Source organism: Elephantulus edwardii, unplaced genomic scaffold (assembly GCF_000299155.1).
Source record: "Elephantulus edwardii isolate Elephantulus edwardi_28Jun2011 unplaced genomic scaffold, EleEdw1.0 scaffold00236, whole genome shotgun sequence".
Classification (NCBI taxonomy): Eukaryota; Metazoa; Chordata; class Mammalia; order Macroscelidea; family Macroscelididae; genus Elephantulus; species Elephantulus edwardii.
This window is the reverse complement of record NW_006399986.1, coordinates 3,600,303-3,615,834: the sequence shown is the minus strand read 5'-3', so window position 1 is coordinate 3,615,834 and position 15,532 is coordinate 3,600,303. Positions and strand designations below refer to the sequence as shown.

At 50.0% G+C, this 15,532-nt stretch overlaps 2 protein-coding genes across 4 annotated transcripts in view; one reads left to right on the top strand and one right to left on the bottom strand.

The window, feature by feature from the left end:
- Positions 1-4,711: 4,711 nt before the first annotated feature.
- CD37 (CD37 molecule) lies at positions 4,712-11,932 on the top strand. The gene is made up of 8 exons (XM_006898675.1): positions 4,712-4,780; positions 4,888-4,960; positions 7,117-7,241; positions 8,187-8,261; positions 8,881-8,985; positions 9,560-9,793; positions 10,590-10,673; positions 11,855-11,932. Exons 1-8 carry the CDS (start codon positions 4,712-4,714, stop codon positions 11,930-11,932), a joined length of 843 nt encoding a protein of 280 aa, XP_006898737.1.
- A 1,024-nt stretch (positions 11,933-12,956) lies between these two features.
- The window catches only part of TEAD2 (TEA domain family member 2), a 25,934-nt gene continuing 23,358 nt past the window's right edge, over positions 12,957-15,532 (bottom strand). For all 3 annotated transcript variants that reach the window (XM_006898674.1, XM_006898673.1, XM_006898672.1), the window contains 2 exons: positions 13,749-13,901; positions 12,957-13,070 (listed from right to left, as the gene is read on the bottom strand). In XM_006898674.1, the coding sequence (XP_006898736.1) occupies positions 12,957-13,070; positions 13,749-13,901 (267 nt within the window). The remainder of the gene's footprint in view (positions 13,071-13,748; positions 13,902-15,532) is intronic.

Sequence of the window (15,532 nt, the reverse complement as noted above, 5' to 3'; positions counted from 1 at the left end):
CTCAATACTATAAGACAGAAAGGGTCCTTCCTCTCCAGTTAGAAATAAGAATCATCCACAGCCTTTGTCCTAGTTGCATAAATTTGTCTTACATATTTAAGCAATAAAATAATTGACTAAAAACAAAAGAACAAAAAACACCTAAAACCCGAATTCCATAAAGTAGACCAAGACCAGGGGAAGAAGTAAACAGCAGTGACGGGGTGTAAACTAATAACAGCATCTGGAAAAACTCCTGGCAACATGCACTGTAGCTGAAAATAATGCTTACCTTATGCACCAACCAATTCTGCTCCTGGATAAAGTTCTCAAGGAGCTCATAGGCTCATGTGGCACATAACCACGTTATTCAAAGCTGTATTTCCCAGACTGCGTGCAGGAATGTGTGGGGTTTGTGACAGGTCTTGACCCAATGGAGTGAGTAGAGAAATTATGTTAAGTCATTTCTGAATTTGGAAACGGCCTGTATACGCGTCACTCTTTCTCTATTAAATGTAGTGAAAAAGACACAACAGAGTGGAACAAAAAGAACTATCAAGTCTGGAGAAGAGGGTAAGAAGAAGATAAGGCAGAACAAGGTGCTTGAATCAAAATATCTAAGTAGGATACAGCCCTCCACTGGGAGAAGCTGTCCCTTGGTAAAGACAACAGCGTGACCGGAGTGGAGGTAGAAGCTTAAAAAGGTAAAAAGATAAACTTATGAATTAATAAAATTGTACATTCACTCCGTAGATGTTCATTGAAAAGAAAAATAAATTAAAATAAAAAAATTCGTACATTCAAAACTGTTGTTGTTTTTGTTAAGTGCTGTCAAAACTACTAAAGAAAAATTTAAAAGCACTGATCTTAATTCTAAGACCAGCTTCTGAAAAATCATCCAAAGTGCAGACAAGTCTTCTACCTATAATGGTCAGAATTAGTAAAGCTAACTATTTAACAAAAAATCCTGTAAATCCCTGAAATTTAGTGCAATAGGTTCTCACGTAGAAACTTTTAAACGATACGCTCAAAAGGTTAATGAAGAAGGAGGAAACAGTGAGGTTTATACTTGGGTTTTACGGTCAAATCAGGAAGTGGTTTGCGTCATTCTTGCGCTCACCCCATTGGGCCAAGGCCAGTCACGTGGCACCTACTTCTTTGAAAAGAATTCTGGGAAATGTAGTTTTTCTTTGTAGCTATATGAACGTAGTTGTGGGGGGCTAAATTGGCTAGTAGCAATTCTCTGCCACCTGTTTTTGGACATCCAGGTATCTGTGTCCCCGCCTCTGAGGGATGTGTTGACAGGTAGAATAAGAGAGATTAGTTAGGAGGCAACTGTAATTCTTTTTTGTGGGACTGTATTGTAGTGGTAGAACAAGGAGTTTGTAGTAACCACAGGTAGCACCGTAGACTAAGCATTGGACTGCTAACCGAAAAGTCAGAGGTTCGAATTTACTAACTGCTTCGTGGGAGAACAATGAGGTAATTTGCTTCTGTGAACATTTGCCTACTTGGAAGCCCCTAAGGGGTAGTTCTGCTCTGTCTGTAGGGTCCCTAAGAGTTCCAGTGTCTCAGCAGTGGGTTGAAGTGGAAGCTGACGCATTGTTCACCAAGTGTGTGTGGGGAAAATATAAATGTTTATCAATAGATGAGTGGATGAGTAAAATGTGGTCTATTCTGGTTCCAAATTACCTCAACAAAGCAAATATCAAAGTAAATAAAATTACACATTTTGTTTTCGCTTTCCAGTGTGTATAAAAGTTACATGTACACTAGACTTAGTCTCTTAAGGAGTTCTGACACTTTGGTGGCTAATGTGTTACGTGCTGCGTTGTGAACCAGAACCTTCAAAGTTCAAATCCATCAGCAGCTGCAAGGGAGAAAAATAGGAAGTCTCCTTCTCATCAAGATTTACAGCCCTTGCCAACAAAGGCATTAAACTCTTTGCTCCTATTTTCTGCCCCTGAATTTGGTATCAGCGGTGTAGGAGCTGCCTATGTTTACAGTTTATGCACAAAAGACCTTAACAAATGAAGCTATTTATTCTGAACATTTATATGTATACAAGGAGATAATTTATTTTTAAAAACAAGAGACTCAAAGTAGGATAGTTATCATGGTTAAGAAAAGAAACCTGTTCATTGTTCAAAATGAAAATAATTTGTTAGGTGTTCTAATAATTTATAAATTTGAAGGGGGAAAAATATTTACAGCCTTGGCAACCCCACAGAGGGTCGCTAAGAGTCAGAATCTTCTCGACCACAGAGGATTAGGTCCAGTAGTCTTCTTAAGCATGCAACAGCATTAGGAAAACGTTTTAAATACTGCAAGAATGACTAAAATATGGCACAGAGACATGGAAATGTGTACACTGTGCTGTAATGGCAACAGTGAACTTGTTTGAGGCAGGGCTGCCTGCCACCCATTAATGCAATGCCCGCAGAGGGGAAAGGGGTGAGGCACACTGGGATGAAATGTGCTGCCCTCGCTCAGCCTGAAACGGAAATGAAATCCTCATGAACGGAACCACCTCGAAAGCATTTCGTAAAATAAGTCGATCACAAAAGGATTGATTGCATGATCTTTCCAAGATGAAATAACAAGAATAGGACGATATTCAGATACTACAGTTTATTAGTGGTTGCCCAGGGCACGAGCCCTGGTGGTCTAGGCTGTAGGGAGCTGCACTGCTAGCCCACCGGCTGCATCTCTCTGCTTATGGATGGAAGCCAGCGGCAACTCTGCAAAAGGATGGTCAGTCTCCTCCTGTATGATTTACAGCCTAGGCTGATTGACATACAGACCTCAGGCGGGGTAGTCCCCGTGTCTCTGGTGATTCGAATGCACCATCAGTTCTGTGAGAGAATGATAGGCAATCTCCTCCCATCCCGATTTGCAGCCGTGGAAACCTGATGGAGTTGCTAGGAGTCGGAATCCTCTCCATGGAAGTGGGTTTCATTTTGGTCTGAGGCAGATGACAATGAGCCCTGGGGGGATAGTGATCAAGGTATTCAGCTGCTAACCAAAAGATCAATGGTTTGAATCGGCTAGTTGTTCAAGAAGAAAAAATGAAGCAGCCTGCTTGCGTGCAGTCTTGGAAACCCTAAGGAGTAGATCTGTTCTGTTCCCCACGGGATCACTGTGAATCAGGATCAACTCTATGGCAGAGAGACCTTGGATTGGGTGGTACGAATGGCTCTGATGGCAATCTGTAAAGAATCTGGGATTTGGCAAGCGTGAGGAGGCTGATGGGTATGCAGGTCTGTTGCAAACAGAATTGGGCATCACGGACTGGAATCTAATTGTCAAAGTCACAGGCTCAGTCCTGGCGCCTTGGTTGAAAGGGTGCTGTGGCAGAGGCCGGAAGTACTGCTGCGGGTTCAACTTCCGGCTCCGTGTGCAGTCACAGCTCAGCTGTCTTCCACCTCCAGGGACCTTCCCACTTCTCCAAGGCAGCACTTTCACTTCCCCCCCACCCGCCCCCAGCAGTTCAGCGTCAGCACCTGGGAACATCTGGGGACAGGTCTCAAGACTGATGCTGTTGTTATGTGCCTCAAAGTCGGAGCCGACCCATAGTCGACCCTCCAAGGGGGTTTTTAGAGGCAGTAATTTGCTCAGGAGGAGATTGCCCATCCGTCTCCCGTGGGTCAGCTGGTGGATTCACACCCGGTGCCTTTGGGATTGCAGTGCAGCTTCTTACCACTAAAGCCACCAGAGCTCCCTAAGACTCCCAGACCAGGGGACAAAGATGGAAGGTAGAGACTGAGTCAAAGGTGGAGTGGAGACTCGGGGGTGGAAGACAAAGACAGGGGTGTAAAGAGGACACAGAGACCTAGAGAGGAGGAGACAGAGACCCAGAGATAGAGGGGGACACCGGTACCCAGAGAGAGAGGGAAAGACAGGGATCCAGAGAGAAAAGGGTGACAGAGACCCAGAGAGCAAAGAGAAGATACGGATCCAGAGATAGAGAGAGACTCAGAGAGAGGGACAGAGACCCAGAGAAAGATAAACATAGAGAGAAAGGGACAGAAACCCAAAGAGGAGACAGAGACACCAAAAAAGGGACAGAGACCCAGAGAGACAGTGGAATAGAGACCCAGGGAGCAAAGAGAAGACCGGGATCCAGAGAGAGAAGGGATAGAGACCCAGAGAGGAGGAGACAGAGATATAGAGAAAGAGGGCTAGATGCCCAAAGAGGAGACAGCAAGGCAGGGAGAGGGGCAGGGACCCAGCTCAAGCCAAGTATGAGAGCAGAGTGGGAAGCAGAGATGGTAGGGTTTATCAGGTCATGAAGTCAGAGTGTCTGTGAGGTCGGCCTCTGTCCAGGGCCAACCCTGGGGCTGCTGTGCCCAGGGCAGGTAGACCAGGAGACCCTGCTGGTGCCCCAGACTGAGCCATGGAAACCTGGGAGGCGCTACCTCAAGTGTCCTTGGCGACCCCCAAAGCCAAAGACCCGCAGGTGTGTGTGTGTGTGTGTGTGTGTGATGCTGGGTGACTGGGTGAGGGGCCAGGGACAACAGGGACCCAGACAGTGAGAGAGTCGCCACATGTGAAGGAGAGGGAGAGGGTGGAGCCCAACCCTAGCACTTCCTCTTTCTCTGTGTTCTTCCTTTCTCTCTCTCTCTCTCTTTCTCTCAGACTCAGGCCTCTCTGCCTTTCACCCCATCTGCCCCCCACTGCCAACACCCCTCAGTCTGTCCACTGTGTTGGCCGCTCCCCCTTCCAGGTGAAGATGTCGGCCCAGGACAGCTGCCTCAGCCTGATCAAGTACTTCCTCTTCGTGTTCAACCTCTTCTTCTTCGTGAGTCCCCCCGAGGGTGACCCAGCACGCGCCCCAGTCTCGCCACGGCCCCCTGGAACCTGAGCCCCACTCTGCCCACCCACCCTCTTCTCCTCTCCTCTCCCCAGGTCCTAGGCAGCCTGACCTTCTGTTTTGGCATCTGGATTCTCATTGACAAGACCAGCTTCGTGTCCTTTGTGGGTGAGGGGGGATGGGGCAGTCGGGGAGGGCCTTTCTGGAATGGCCACGGACCCATCCTCCCCACAGGTCACCTCCTGGGGCTCACCTTCCTCTGAAAAAGGCTCCCCTAGTGCCCGAGTCCCTCCGAGGGGTCCACCTCTCTGAACCTCAGTATCTTCTTCTGACGAATGGGGTTGTGTGTGTCACTCATAAAAATCACAACAATATTAGCAGCAGCCATTTCTTCAGCACTTCCTGTGCTGGTTCAGGGGCTGGAGCCCAGCAGAATGTCCCCCTCGCCTGAGATTCAGAGACGGCCATTCACTTGCCAGGTGTCACACAGCAAAGGAAGCAAAAGTGCGGAAATAATACTAGTAGGAAAAATAAGAAGACAGTTAAAACTCAAAATCCTAATAGCTCGTACTTAACAAGCTTTACTGAAAACGTAAATTTTACTGTAACTCAACTTATAAGATTTACTTAACAGGGTCAATACATATTTACCCTGGGTTCAGGAGCCCTGGTGGCAGGGTGGCTTACCTCCCAGCTGCTGACTGAAAGGTTGGCAGTTCAAATTCAGCAGGCACTTCGTTGGGGGTGGGGAGGATGTGGCAGGCTACCTTGGTAAAGAGGTATCATCTTTGGAGACCCCACAGGACAGTTTCTAGGCCATCCTACTGGCTGGTTAAGAGTCCAAATCACTCCACCAATATGATTGTTTTGGGTTTGGGTGTGTTGTTTGATTTTGTTGTGGTTTGTGTTGGTTTTGTTGTGGTATGCTGGTTTTGTTTTTGTTTTTCTTTCACCCTGTACAGAGGACAGGGTTGGACACATTTTCCCATTTGTCTTTCAAAATCACTCTGGGAAATAAGATATACTAGACTGCTAGGAGAACAAACAGGTTTGTCCTGGAGAGGGTAAAGCCGGGCTGTTCCTTGGAGTCAAAGATTCTGAAGCTTTGTCTGACATACTTTGGGCATGTTGCAAGGAGGGACCAGTCCTTGGAGAGGGACGTCATGCTTCAGAGTGTGGAGGGACAAGGCAGGAGAGGAAGACTCTCGATGAGGTGGATCAATTCAGTGACTGGAGTAATGGGTGTATGTGTTTCAGAGACAGTGAGGTTGGTTGGCACAGGATAGAGCAGGGTTTAGGGCTCTTGTACGCAGGGTCATTATGAGTCGCAAGCGACTTGGTGCCCTGGGCCACAGACAGTTGAACCAATAACCCAAAGGCTGCACTTCTCCGGCAGTTCAAATCCACCAGCCACTCGGGGAGAAAGATGGGCAATCTCCTCCCATACAATTTCTAACCTTGGAAACCCAATGAAGGGTCAGCTGTGTGTTGGTTCTGACTCAGTGGCAATGAGCTGAAACCTTAAGGAGGTTAAGTGACTGATCAAATGTTACAGATCATGTGATGGAGCTAGACTGGTAAGGAGGCACAGGAGGAAAGGACAGACAGAGAAGTAGGGGTCAGTAGCAGAAAGAGAAGTGTCCCCGAGAGAGAAGAGACAGAGGCTTAGAGACAAACCCAGAGAGAGAGAGAGAGAGAGAGAGAGAAGGGGACAGAGATCCAGAGAGAGGGGGGGATAGAGATGCTGAGAGAGAGGGAGACAGAGACCCAGAGAGAGAGGAAGAGCGATCCTGAGAGAGGGACAGAGATCCTAAGAGGAAACAGATGCAGAGAGAGAGAAAGACCCATAGAGAGAGGGTCAAATACTTAGAGAGAGGGGACAGAGACCCAGAGAGAGAGAGACAAGTACTTAGAGAGAGAGAGAGAGAGAAATACTTAGAGAGAGGGGACAGAGACCCAGAGAGAGAAGGAGACAGGGACTTAGAGAGACAGAGAACCAGAGAGAGAGGGAGACAGGGACTTAGAGAGAGAGGCACAGAGACCCAGAGAGAGAGAGAGAGAGAGACAAGGGCATAGAGAGAGAGGGGGAGAGAGAGACCTAGAGATAGAGGGACAAAGACCCAAAGAGAGAGGCAACCCTGAGAGAGAGGGACAGAGAACATGGGGGGGGGGGGAGGCTGGAGACAGGAACCCAGAGAGAGACAGATGCCGAAAGGGGAGAAGAAAGGACCCAAGATGCTGCTCCCTACTTAGATGGCTGTGTAGGTGGGGGCAAGGATGTCCCAGAGCTGTGCACTCACTGTCACTACCTGTCCCCTCCCCAGGCTTGTCCTTCCTCTCCCTGCAGATCTGGTCCAAGGCCCTGGCCGTCTCAGGAATCATCACCATGGGCCTCGCCCTCCTAGGCTGCGTGGGGGCCCTTAAGGAGGTCCGCTGCCTCCTGGGTTTGGTGAGTGGCCCACCCCTTGCCCTCCTCCCTGTCTCCCTTCCTGGGCCATGTCCATAGTCATTATTGTGAGGTGCCTTCAACTCAGCTATGGACCACAGAACAGAAACCCTGCACAGTCCTGCTCCATCCTCACAGTCTCCACTATGCTTAAGCTCATTGGTTTTTTTTGTTTTTTTAAATATGATTCTTTTATTTATTCCAGGCTTGTAATTATACAATTTAGTTTGCCGGGTGAAAGATACTCAACAACCATGATGATTGTTCTATCTTTACAATGATGCTCACTAAACTCAAATGGCCTTAAATCCTGTGCACATCTATTCTGTATTCCACTTTTTATTTTTAAATTATGATGATGATGATGACGTGTGTATCATCAAATCGGATCTGACAGGTACAGGAGATTGTACCTCCTCCTCCAGCAGAGCTTCTGATGGATTTGAAGCACACACCTCTGGGACTGCAGTGCAGCTTCTTGCCACTAGGCCACCAGAGCACGCCTATATTCCACTCTTAAATAAGCATTTCATACGAATGTCTTTATCCTTAGGCCTCCAAATCGGCTTGTCCCATATTAATTTTGTACTGTTGATTCTAATTCCACTTGGTGGATGGACTTGGTGTGAAGACTGATTTGCTATTAGAGTTACAAACTCAATTAGCAGTTTGTGGTGTTTGAAGAGAACATTGTTCTAAGTGGTACAGTACTTGTCTGTCCGTTTGCTGTACAATACATCTCGTTAACGGTTTTCATTCTGTTTGCTGATGCTCTGCTTCTCTAAGCATGATGTCCTCGAGGAACTGGGTCCCTCGTGGTAACATGCCCAAAGTATGTGAGCTGGGATCTCACCTTCCTCTGGCTGCACGTCACCGTGTCCCCAAGGACCCCCAAATAGGGATTCCCACAATCACTGCAGCCTGACTCCCCTACCTTGTCTCCCACAGTATTTTGGGATGCTGTTGCTCCTGTTTGCTACACAGATCACCTTGGGAATCCTCATCTCCACTCAGAGGACACTGGTGAGCTGAGCTGGGTAGCTGATAGTGGTGGTGGGTGATGGAGGTGGTGGTGGTGGCCATGCAAAGAGGCTGAAACGAGATCTTTAAGGGAGGATACAGCCCCTCTTTGTCCTTTGGAGCAACTGGTGGATTTGAACCACTGACCTGTTGGCTAGCAGTACAACAGGTACTTCACTATGCTCCCAGAGCTTCTCGAAGAAGAAAAGAAACCTACTAATTGCCCCTTGTGATAGTGAAAGGAGGCAGATAAGCCCAGCAGTTTCCAATTGGTTCATAATTCAAAACTGGGTAGTTTGAACCTGCCCAGCGGTTCTGCGGGAGAAAAGTCTTGACATTCTGCTCTGGTCAGAGCCTTGAAAATCTAGGGAGTTGTTCCACTTTGCATGCGTGGGAGCCAAAAATCCACGGGAAGACAACCTAGCAGTAGAGGTAGAGAAACACCCCAGAGAGACAGGCAGAGAGGATCATTAGCAACCGTGGGACTTAGCGAGCGATTCACTGAGTGGCCCACAGAGAAATGTACACCCCCTGGGACTGGGAATGCTCTGGAAGGGCAGGTGAGGGAGACAGGGAGGCGGAGAGGAAAGCTTAAGGTCTGGCCTCACTCCTGGTCTCTCAGCTGGAGCGGAAAGTACAGGAAATGGTGCTGGACACGATCCAAAACTACCACGCCAACCAGGAGGAGACCTCGGCGGAGGAGAGCTGGGACTATGTGCAGTTCCAGGTGCGTGAGCCCCTGCCTATCCCAGCGTCAAGGTGAGCTGCTCTTCGAGGGCCTAGGCTCTGACTGGTCCCGTCACGGCTTCCATCAGCCTACACACACACACACACACACACACACACACCATCGGGCTCCAACTGTACTCCCTATCCCCACTATGCGTCTGCCCCTCCCGTTCATAGCCTACTTCCAGCTCCAGGACACACTGAGATCGCACCTGGCAAGGATCCATTCCCTGCCCTCGAAGAGATCATGGCTCTCAGGGCGTCCTACCCTCTATGAGATCTACTCAAGCATCACCCCCATCCGTTTGTCCCTACACGAGGCTGGACGTGCCCACCACTCCCTCACCTTCCTGCGCACAGCGTGATCCTCCAGTTCTTCTCCCAGCCCCGTGTCCCTTTTGTGACCTGCCTCTCTCCCAGTCCCGCCCCCTAGTCCCGCTATGTCCCCAGCACCTTGAGTAAGACTGCACTCCACCACTCAGCCCCCTGGTCCTAGATAGGATTTTAAAGAACCCTTCACCCAGCCCCTGTTTAATCCCACCGACTCCTAACTCGCGTCCCTTTCTCCCCAGTTGCGCTGCTGCGGCTGGAATTCTCCGGAGGACTGGTTCCAGGTTCCCAGTCTGAAAAGCAACGAGTCCGAAGGAGCCTTTGTGCCCTGCTCTTGCTATAATTCGTCGTCAACCAATGATTCTGCGATCTTCCATAAGATGTTCCCCCAGCTCAACAGGCCGGGACCTCGGGCAAGAGCCAGAGACAACAGGGACATCTGCGCAGTTCCAGTCAATGATCACATCTACCCTGAGGTAGAGGGGCGTGGAGACGCCTGCATGGGGCGTGGTCTCTCGGAGTGGGCGGTGCCTCGATGGGGCGGAGCGGGAGTGTGGCCGTGGTCCCGTTGGGTGGGGCTACACTGAGGGGCGTGGTTACTTAAAAGGGCGGGGCCTGTATGATGCCCTTATTAGGAAGAGAGTGGCAAAGCTTTGGAGAGGCGAAAACCCCCCAAAAGCTAGGCCGGTGAGGTTAATTTAGGCTCACGGGAACTCTGGGGCTTCCAAAGTTGTAAATCTTATATTAAGAGGAGCCTGACCAGTCTTTCTCTTCAGTAGATTGATTCAAATCACCGATCATTTAGGGATAGGCCAGCCAAAAAAACTAAAGAGACTGTTGCTCTCGTGTCAACTCCAACTCATACGACCCTGCGGGAGCCAGAGCAGAACTGTGTTCCACTGGGTTTTCAATGGATGGGTTTTGTTTGGTTTTTTAAAATTACTATTAGTTTTAATGAAAATTTACAGAAACTTTGGATTTCCATTCATTCATTGCTGCACTTTTCTCCCTGCCCACCCCTTCCCCCGATGGGTTTTTTTAAAAAAATCAAAGCTCCAAGCCTTTATTTCAAGGCAGCACTGGATGAACTCAAACCTTCAACTTTTCAGCGAGCAGCCACCTTTCGCACTACTTAGCGGCTCGGAATTAGAGACTCCATAACTAGGGATGCAGCACATCAAGGCCCTGCCCTGAAATAATGGGGTAAAGACTAAGTTAAGAGGGGCGAATCCCATAAAGAACCGTACGATTAATCTTTCTGTTCACTCCCAGGGCTGCAAGCAGAGCCTCCAGAAGTGGCTGCACAACTACTTCATTTCCATCGTGGGGATTTGTCTTGGCATTGGTCTCCTCGAGGTGATCGGGCTCGGCCCCTGTTCACTGTTGGGTCCTTCGTCCCTACATGGCCCCGCCCCAATTGCGCAAGGGCGCCCATTGTCTGGGAACGCTGCTTGCATAAAGGATTTTCGGGGTATCCCACCGCTGATCCACTTGGGATGGGGAAAAGGGGAGAGAGGGAGGGGGGAAAAAACTCCCAAAACAAAGTCTGCCCTCTGGGAGTTGATTGGCAGAGGGCAGGAAGTAGGCGGTCCTACTTTTCCACGCGAGGGTCCCATTGGTCCTGCCTGAAGCCCAGCTTCCTGCTATTGGCAGCTCTATCCTCCACCCCCTTTCGCTGCAGGTGAGTGTGGTGGGGCTGAGCCTGCTGTTGCGGTGCTATGGGCTCCACCCGATACCCCAGGAGCAGGGGCCGAGCACCGCCAGTTCGAGCCCCAGGCCCCGCCTGAGCGCCGGCTGCGGTGGGCGTAGTGCCACGTTAAACAGCAACAGACGTAGCAGCAGCCTAAGGGGTGGCCGGGGCTTGGCGAGTGTCTACCCTACCTGGGGAGACATGGCACTGCAGGGCAGGCTCCCCGTGCCCTCGTCGCTCTGGGACCAAGAGGAGATACGCGAGATGGGAAGCAGAGACGCAGAGGTGGTGGACAAGGGAAAGACAGATGAAGGAGGAATAAAGGAGGGCGCTTTGCACTAATTGCAGCCCTGCACTTGGCTTCAGCCTGAGCTAAGCAGTGTAGTAGCTTAATTCTCAGGTTCCCCCGTCTAACCTGCTCCATCGCCTGCTCCCTCACTTCCAGCCTAAACTACGCCTTGGGGACCCTTAATGCCCACCACATTCTCCCTCAGTTTAATCTGGCTTCCCTGGGAGTGGCAACCGGTTAAATACTCCAGCACTACTAGCCCCAAGATGAACTCACTCAGAGGCGCCTCGGAAGAGAGACCTGGCAATCTCCTTCTGAAGAGTCACAACCTTGAAAGCCCTCTGCACACTGTGCACGCGTGCGGTGGCTTTAAACTGCCCTTCCAGACCCTCCCACAAATTGGTCCAGTTGTTTCTTCCCACCCCACCTCCTCTCCTTAACTATTTCCCCTAGGGCCTTCTTTTCGAAATCTGGCCCCTCCCTCAGGTCTCGAACCCCTGACTTGTCTCCCTCAGCACCCAGTCGAACTTGCTGATCACGTCTCCTCTCTCTGTATAGCTCGCCTTCATGATGCTCTCCATATTCCTGTGCCGGAACTTGGACCATGTCAGCGACCAACTCAATCAATACCGCTAGGCCCCGCCCCGAAGCCCCTCCCCCTCCCTTCAGGTGCCCAGGGCACCTACTCCCAGGAGGACTGTAAATATTTGTTTATTCCCCAAAGGGGACCCGCCCAGGCACAGAACCTTCCGCCCCGTTCCCCCCTCCCCAGACCCCAGGGGATCCAGATGTCTGTCTCCTCCAATTTGCTGCCTCCCTCCTGGGACCTGGGGCTCAAAGAGAACTCCCACCACCTCCCCTCGACATTATTTTTCACTCACATCCCAAATAAATGTCGAATTTTTGGTAAAATAGCTTTATATTCTATCAAAAAAACACAACCAACACACTTTTGGGAGAAGAGGGGCCGGCAACACAGCCTAGCCCGTGGCTCACTTAGAAGAAAAGGGGGAGAGGAGAGATTAAAAATGCCTCACCTTATCCCTTGCCCAGCTGAGACAAAGACCCTAATGCCCATTTATAAATATCTCTTGTTATATTAAAAAAAAAAAATTCAGTGCCCACCTGGCTGTGCTCTGGGACAGAAAGGGTTAACTTAAAAAAAACAAAACAAAACCCCAAAACCCAACACATCACAGAGAATGGGGGTGTAACTGGGGAATGCAGATGTTAGGGGGCTGGAAAATGAGCGGGGAAGGTGGGGTGACAAGTCAATGTGTGATCCATGTGACAAAGTAGTGAATCACTCCAAAATAGTGGGGTCCCTGTCAAGAGGCTAGGGTGGTCTCACTTCTGTCCCACTGCCTGATGGCCTAGGGTCCTGTCCTTTCAGACATTACTCCATGATATCCCAATTTTGGGGTCTATGTGCTACTCTCAATCCCAGCCCATTCCATCAAGACCAGGGAGCAGAAATGAAGCTCCAGGTTTTGGGGTCCCCTCTCAACGTTAAAGGCAGCTCTAGTCACTCAGGTCTCTGAGGTCAGTTCCCTTTCATCCCAGCCCCCACCCTCCCAAAATGAGGAGCATGGGGAGAGCTGATGGGGTCCTGCCTAGGAAGGGGAGCATCCAGGGGTGAGTCAGTTTTGAGGGTTCCCCTTCAGTCCTTGACCAGGCGGTAGATGTGGTGCTGGGCTCCGCGCTCACTGGTGGAGACCTCAAAGACGTAGGCGGTACACAGCAGTAGCTCCTGGGTGTCTCTGTTTGTCACCACCTGCCAGGGAGACCAAAGGAGAGGCTGGGGCTCAGCGGGAGGGGCTGCTGTGCCCTGCCAGGGCCTCCAGAGACCCAGGTGGTCTCTTCAGAACCTGCCCACCACAGATCTCAGGTAAACAGCATGCCCACCATGTGGACAGTGGAAGTTAGTTTGCTATAGAGGTTCCCACTGTCTCATGTTTAAGGAGCCCCCCCCACCCAATATCTCATCCCTCAAATTCACAGGGCCCCCCCACCTTGTCCCACCATGATGCCCATCACCTCAGAGATCACATCATGTCACATTCTCTGGATTAATGGGATACACATCAGATTGGTTCCCTCTGAAGGGAGTCCCCAAAGCTGAGGATCTTCTAGAATGTGTTCTGAAGGGGTCCCCTCAGCGAAGGCCCCACTCTGGGGTCCCTGTGTGTCAATTCCCTTGATCAAGGGATCTCCTAGACTGAGAGCCCACCATGGGGGTCTCATCATATCAGTTCCTCAAGAAAAAAGGTCCCAGCTGAGAGTGCACTGAGAGTTCTGAGTAGAAGGATTCCCAAGACCCAGGGCTCTCTGTGGAGTCTCCACTACATCTGTCGCCCAAGGCTGAGGGCTCAGTCTGGGGTCCCCTCCCATCAGTTCTGGGTGAAGGCAGCCCCGAGGCTGAAGGTGTGCCCAGCGGCCCCCAGTGCCCCACCTGGAGGATGGTGAAGTTCTCCAGGACGCTGTTCATCATGTAACGCTCGGGCAGCTGCCGCAGCTTGTGCAGGAAGTTCACCAGGTACTCGCACATGGGCGAGCGCAGCAGGCGGTACACGAAGCGCCCATCCTCCAACTGCGCACGCTCCGTCTGCAGGGGGGAGGGAGGGAGGGAAGGAGGGAGGAGGGCAGCAGGTGAGACACTGGGTGCCCCAGGGAACCGAGCCCCACTCCATGCCCCCTGGGGGCAGGGAGCTACCTCCCACCACCCAATGCCATCTCCCTTCCATTAGTCTAGAGATGTAACCTCGGGGGTCACCCCTTGGGTATCCAGCTTATGATCACCAAGTCTGCCAGCCTAGGACCCCTCCAAGACTCCAGAGAGTCATCTCATCACTGACAAACAGCAATGACCTTTACACAGTCCAGAGCCTCACAGAGACCATGACCGTGACATCTCCAGACTCCATAAGGCCTCTGAAATCAAGACTCGTCAAGTGCCAACCAAGTGTGACGTCTGAATCGCCCTGTCCTTGAATCCCTTCCTAGCCGCTATGAATCTTATTGTGAATCACCGTGTCAGCTTGACTTCACGTTAACTCCCAACACTCTGCTCGATTGATCCTCGTCCCATTGCCATGACTAATTCGTCTCACTAATTCGCTTTAAGACCCCTCTTGTGTTTTATTTGTTTTGGGGTTTGGTTTTGTTGTTTTGTTTTTAATCTTTTAATTATTTTGTGTGTGTACCGTCAAATCAGATCTGACTGGTACAGGAGGAGACTGCCCCTCCTTCTCCAGCAGAGAATCTGGTGGAGTTGAACCGTGTGCCTCTGCGATTTCAATGCAGCTTCTTGCCACGAGGCCACCAGAGCTCCCTAACCCTCTTGTTTTAAAAGACACCTGCTAGGTGCCGTCCAATCAAGTAGGGCTCTGCTGTCCACGGAAGGAAAAGTCAGAGATGGGACACACAGGCATGGGGATCAGACCACAACAGCTGGGAGAACTGCAGCTCCTATGCTACGCCTTTCTGGGGTTTTATTGAAAGGTATCAGGAAAGTAAACAAAGAAAAATCACAAGGGAGCAGTAAACAGAAAATATTATAGAGAAGTCTTTTGTAAATAAGGCCGGATTCTTCTCTATTATTTATACCTTATGCTTATCTCAGGAGGATTTAGTAAATACAAACTAAGACTTGTGTAGACCCTTAAGGATTGCCTCGGTGCCACCCCCTGTAAACATTTAAGGTTTGCTTCAGCGATACAGGGTGAATTCCAGCTTGTATCAGCCTCGCTCCTATCCTGACACAGCATTTGGTTTATTATTAATATTAAATTTGATATTTGGCTTCCCGCAGGGCTCGTGAGACAGAAGCTCTGCCCTTGCCTGTGCCGTCCTTGCCACGCCTGTCATGCTGAAGCCCATTGTTGCAGTCCCTACATCAAACCATCTCATTGAGGGACTTCCTCTCTCTGACCCTCCACTTCTCTGAGCTTTACTGCCTTTTCCCCAAGACTGGCCTCTCTCGACAACATGCCGTTACGTTAGGATGTGAGATGAGGTTTCACCATTGCTGCACTCTGGCTGCACTTTGTCCAGGAAGGATTTATTTGTTCTTTTCTTTGTTTAAATTTTATTTCCTTTTAAATTGATTTTCATGAAAGTGTACAGAGACTTTGGATTTCCATTCATCCATTGTTTCACTTTTCTTCCTGCCCCCCGCCACTCCCAATTCACTTTTCTCTTTGAAAAGTACAAAATTTTTCATTGTTATTCAATCCC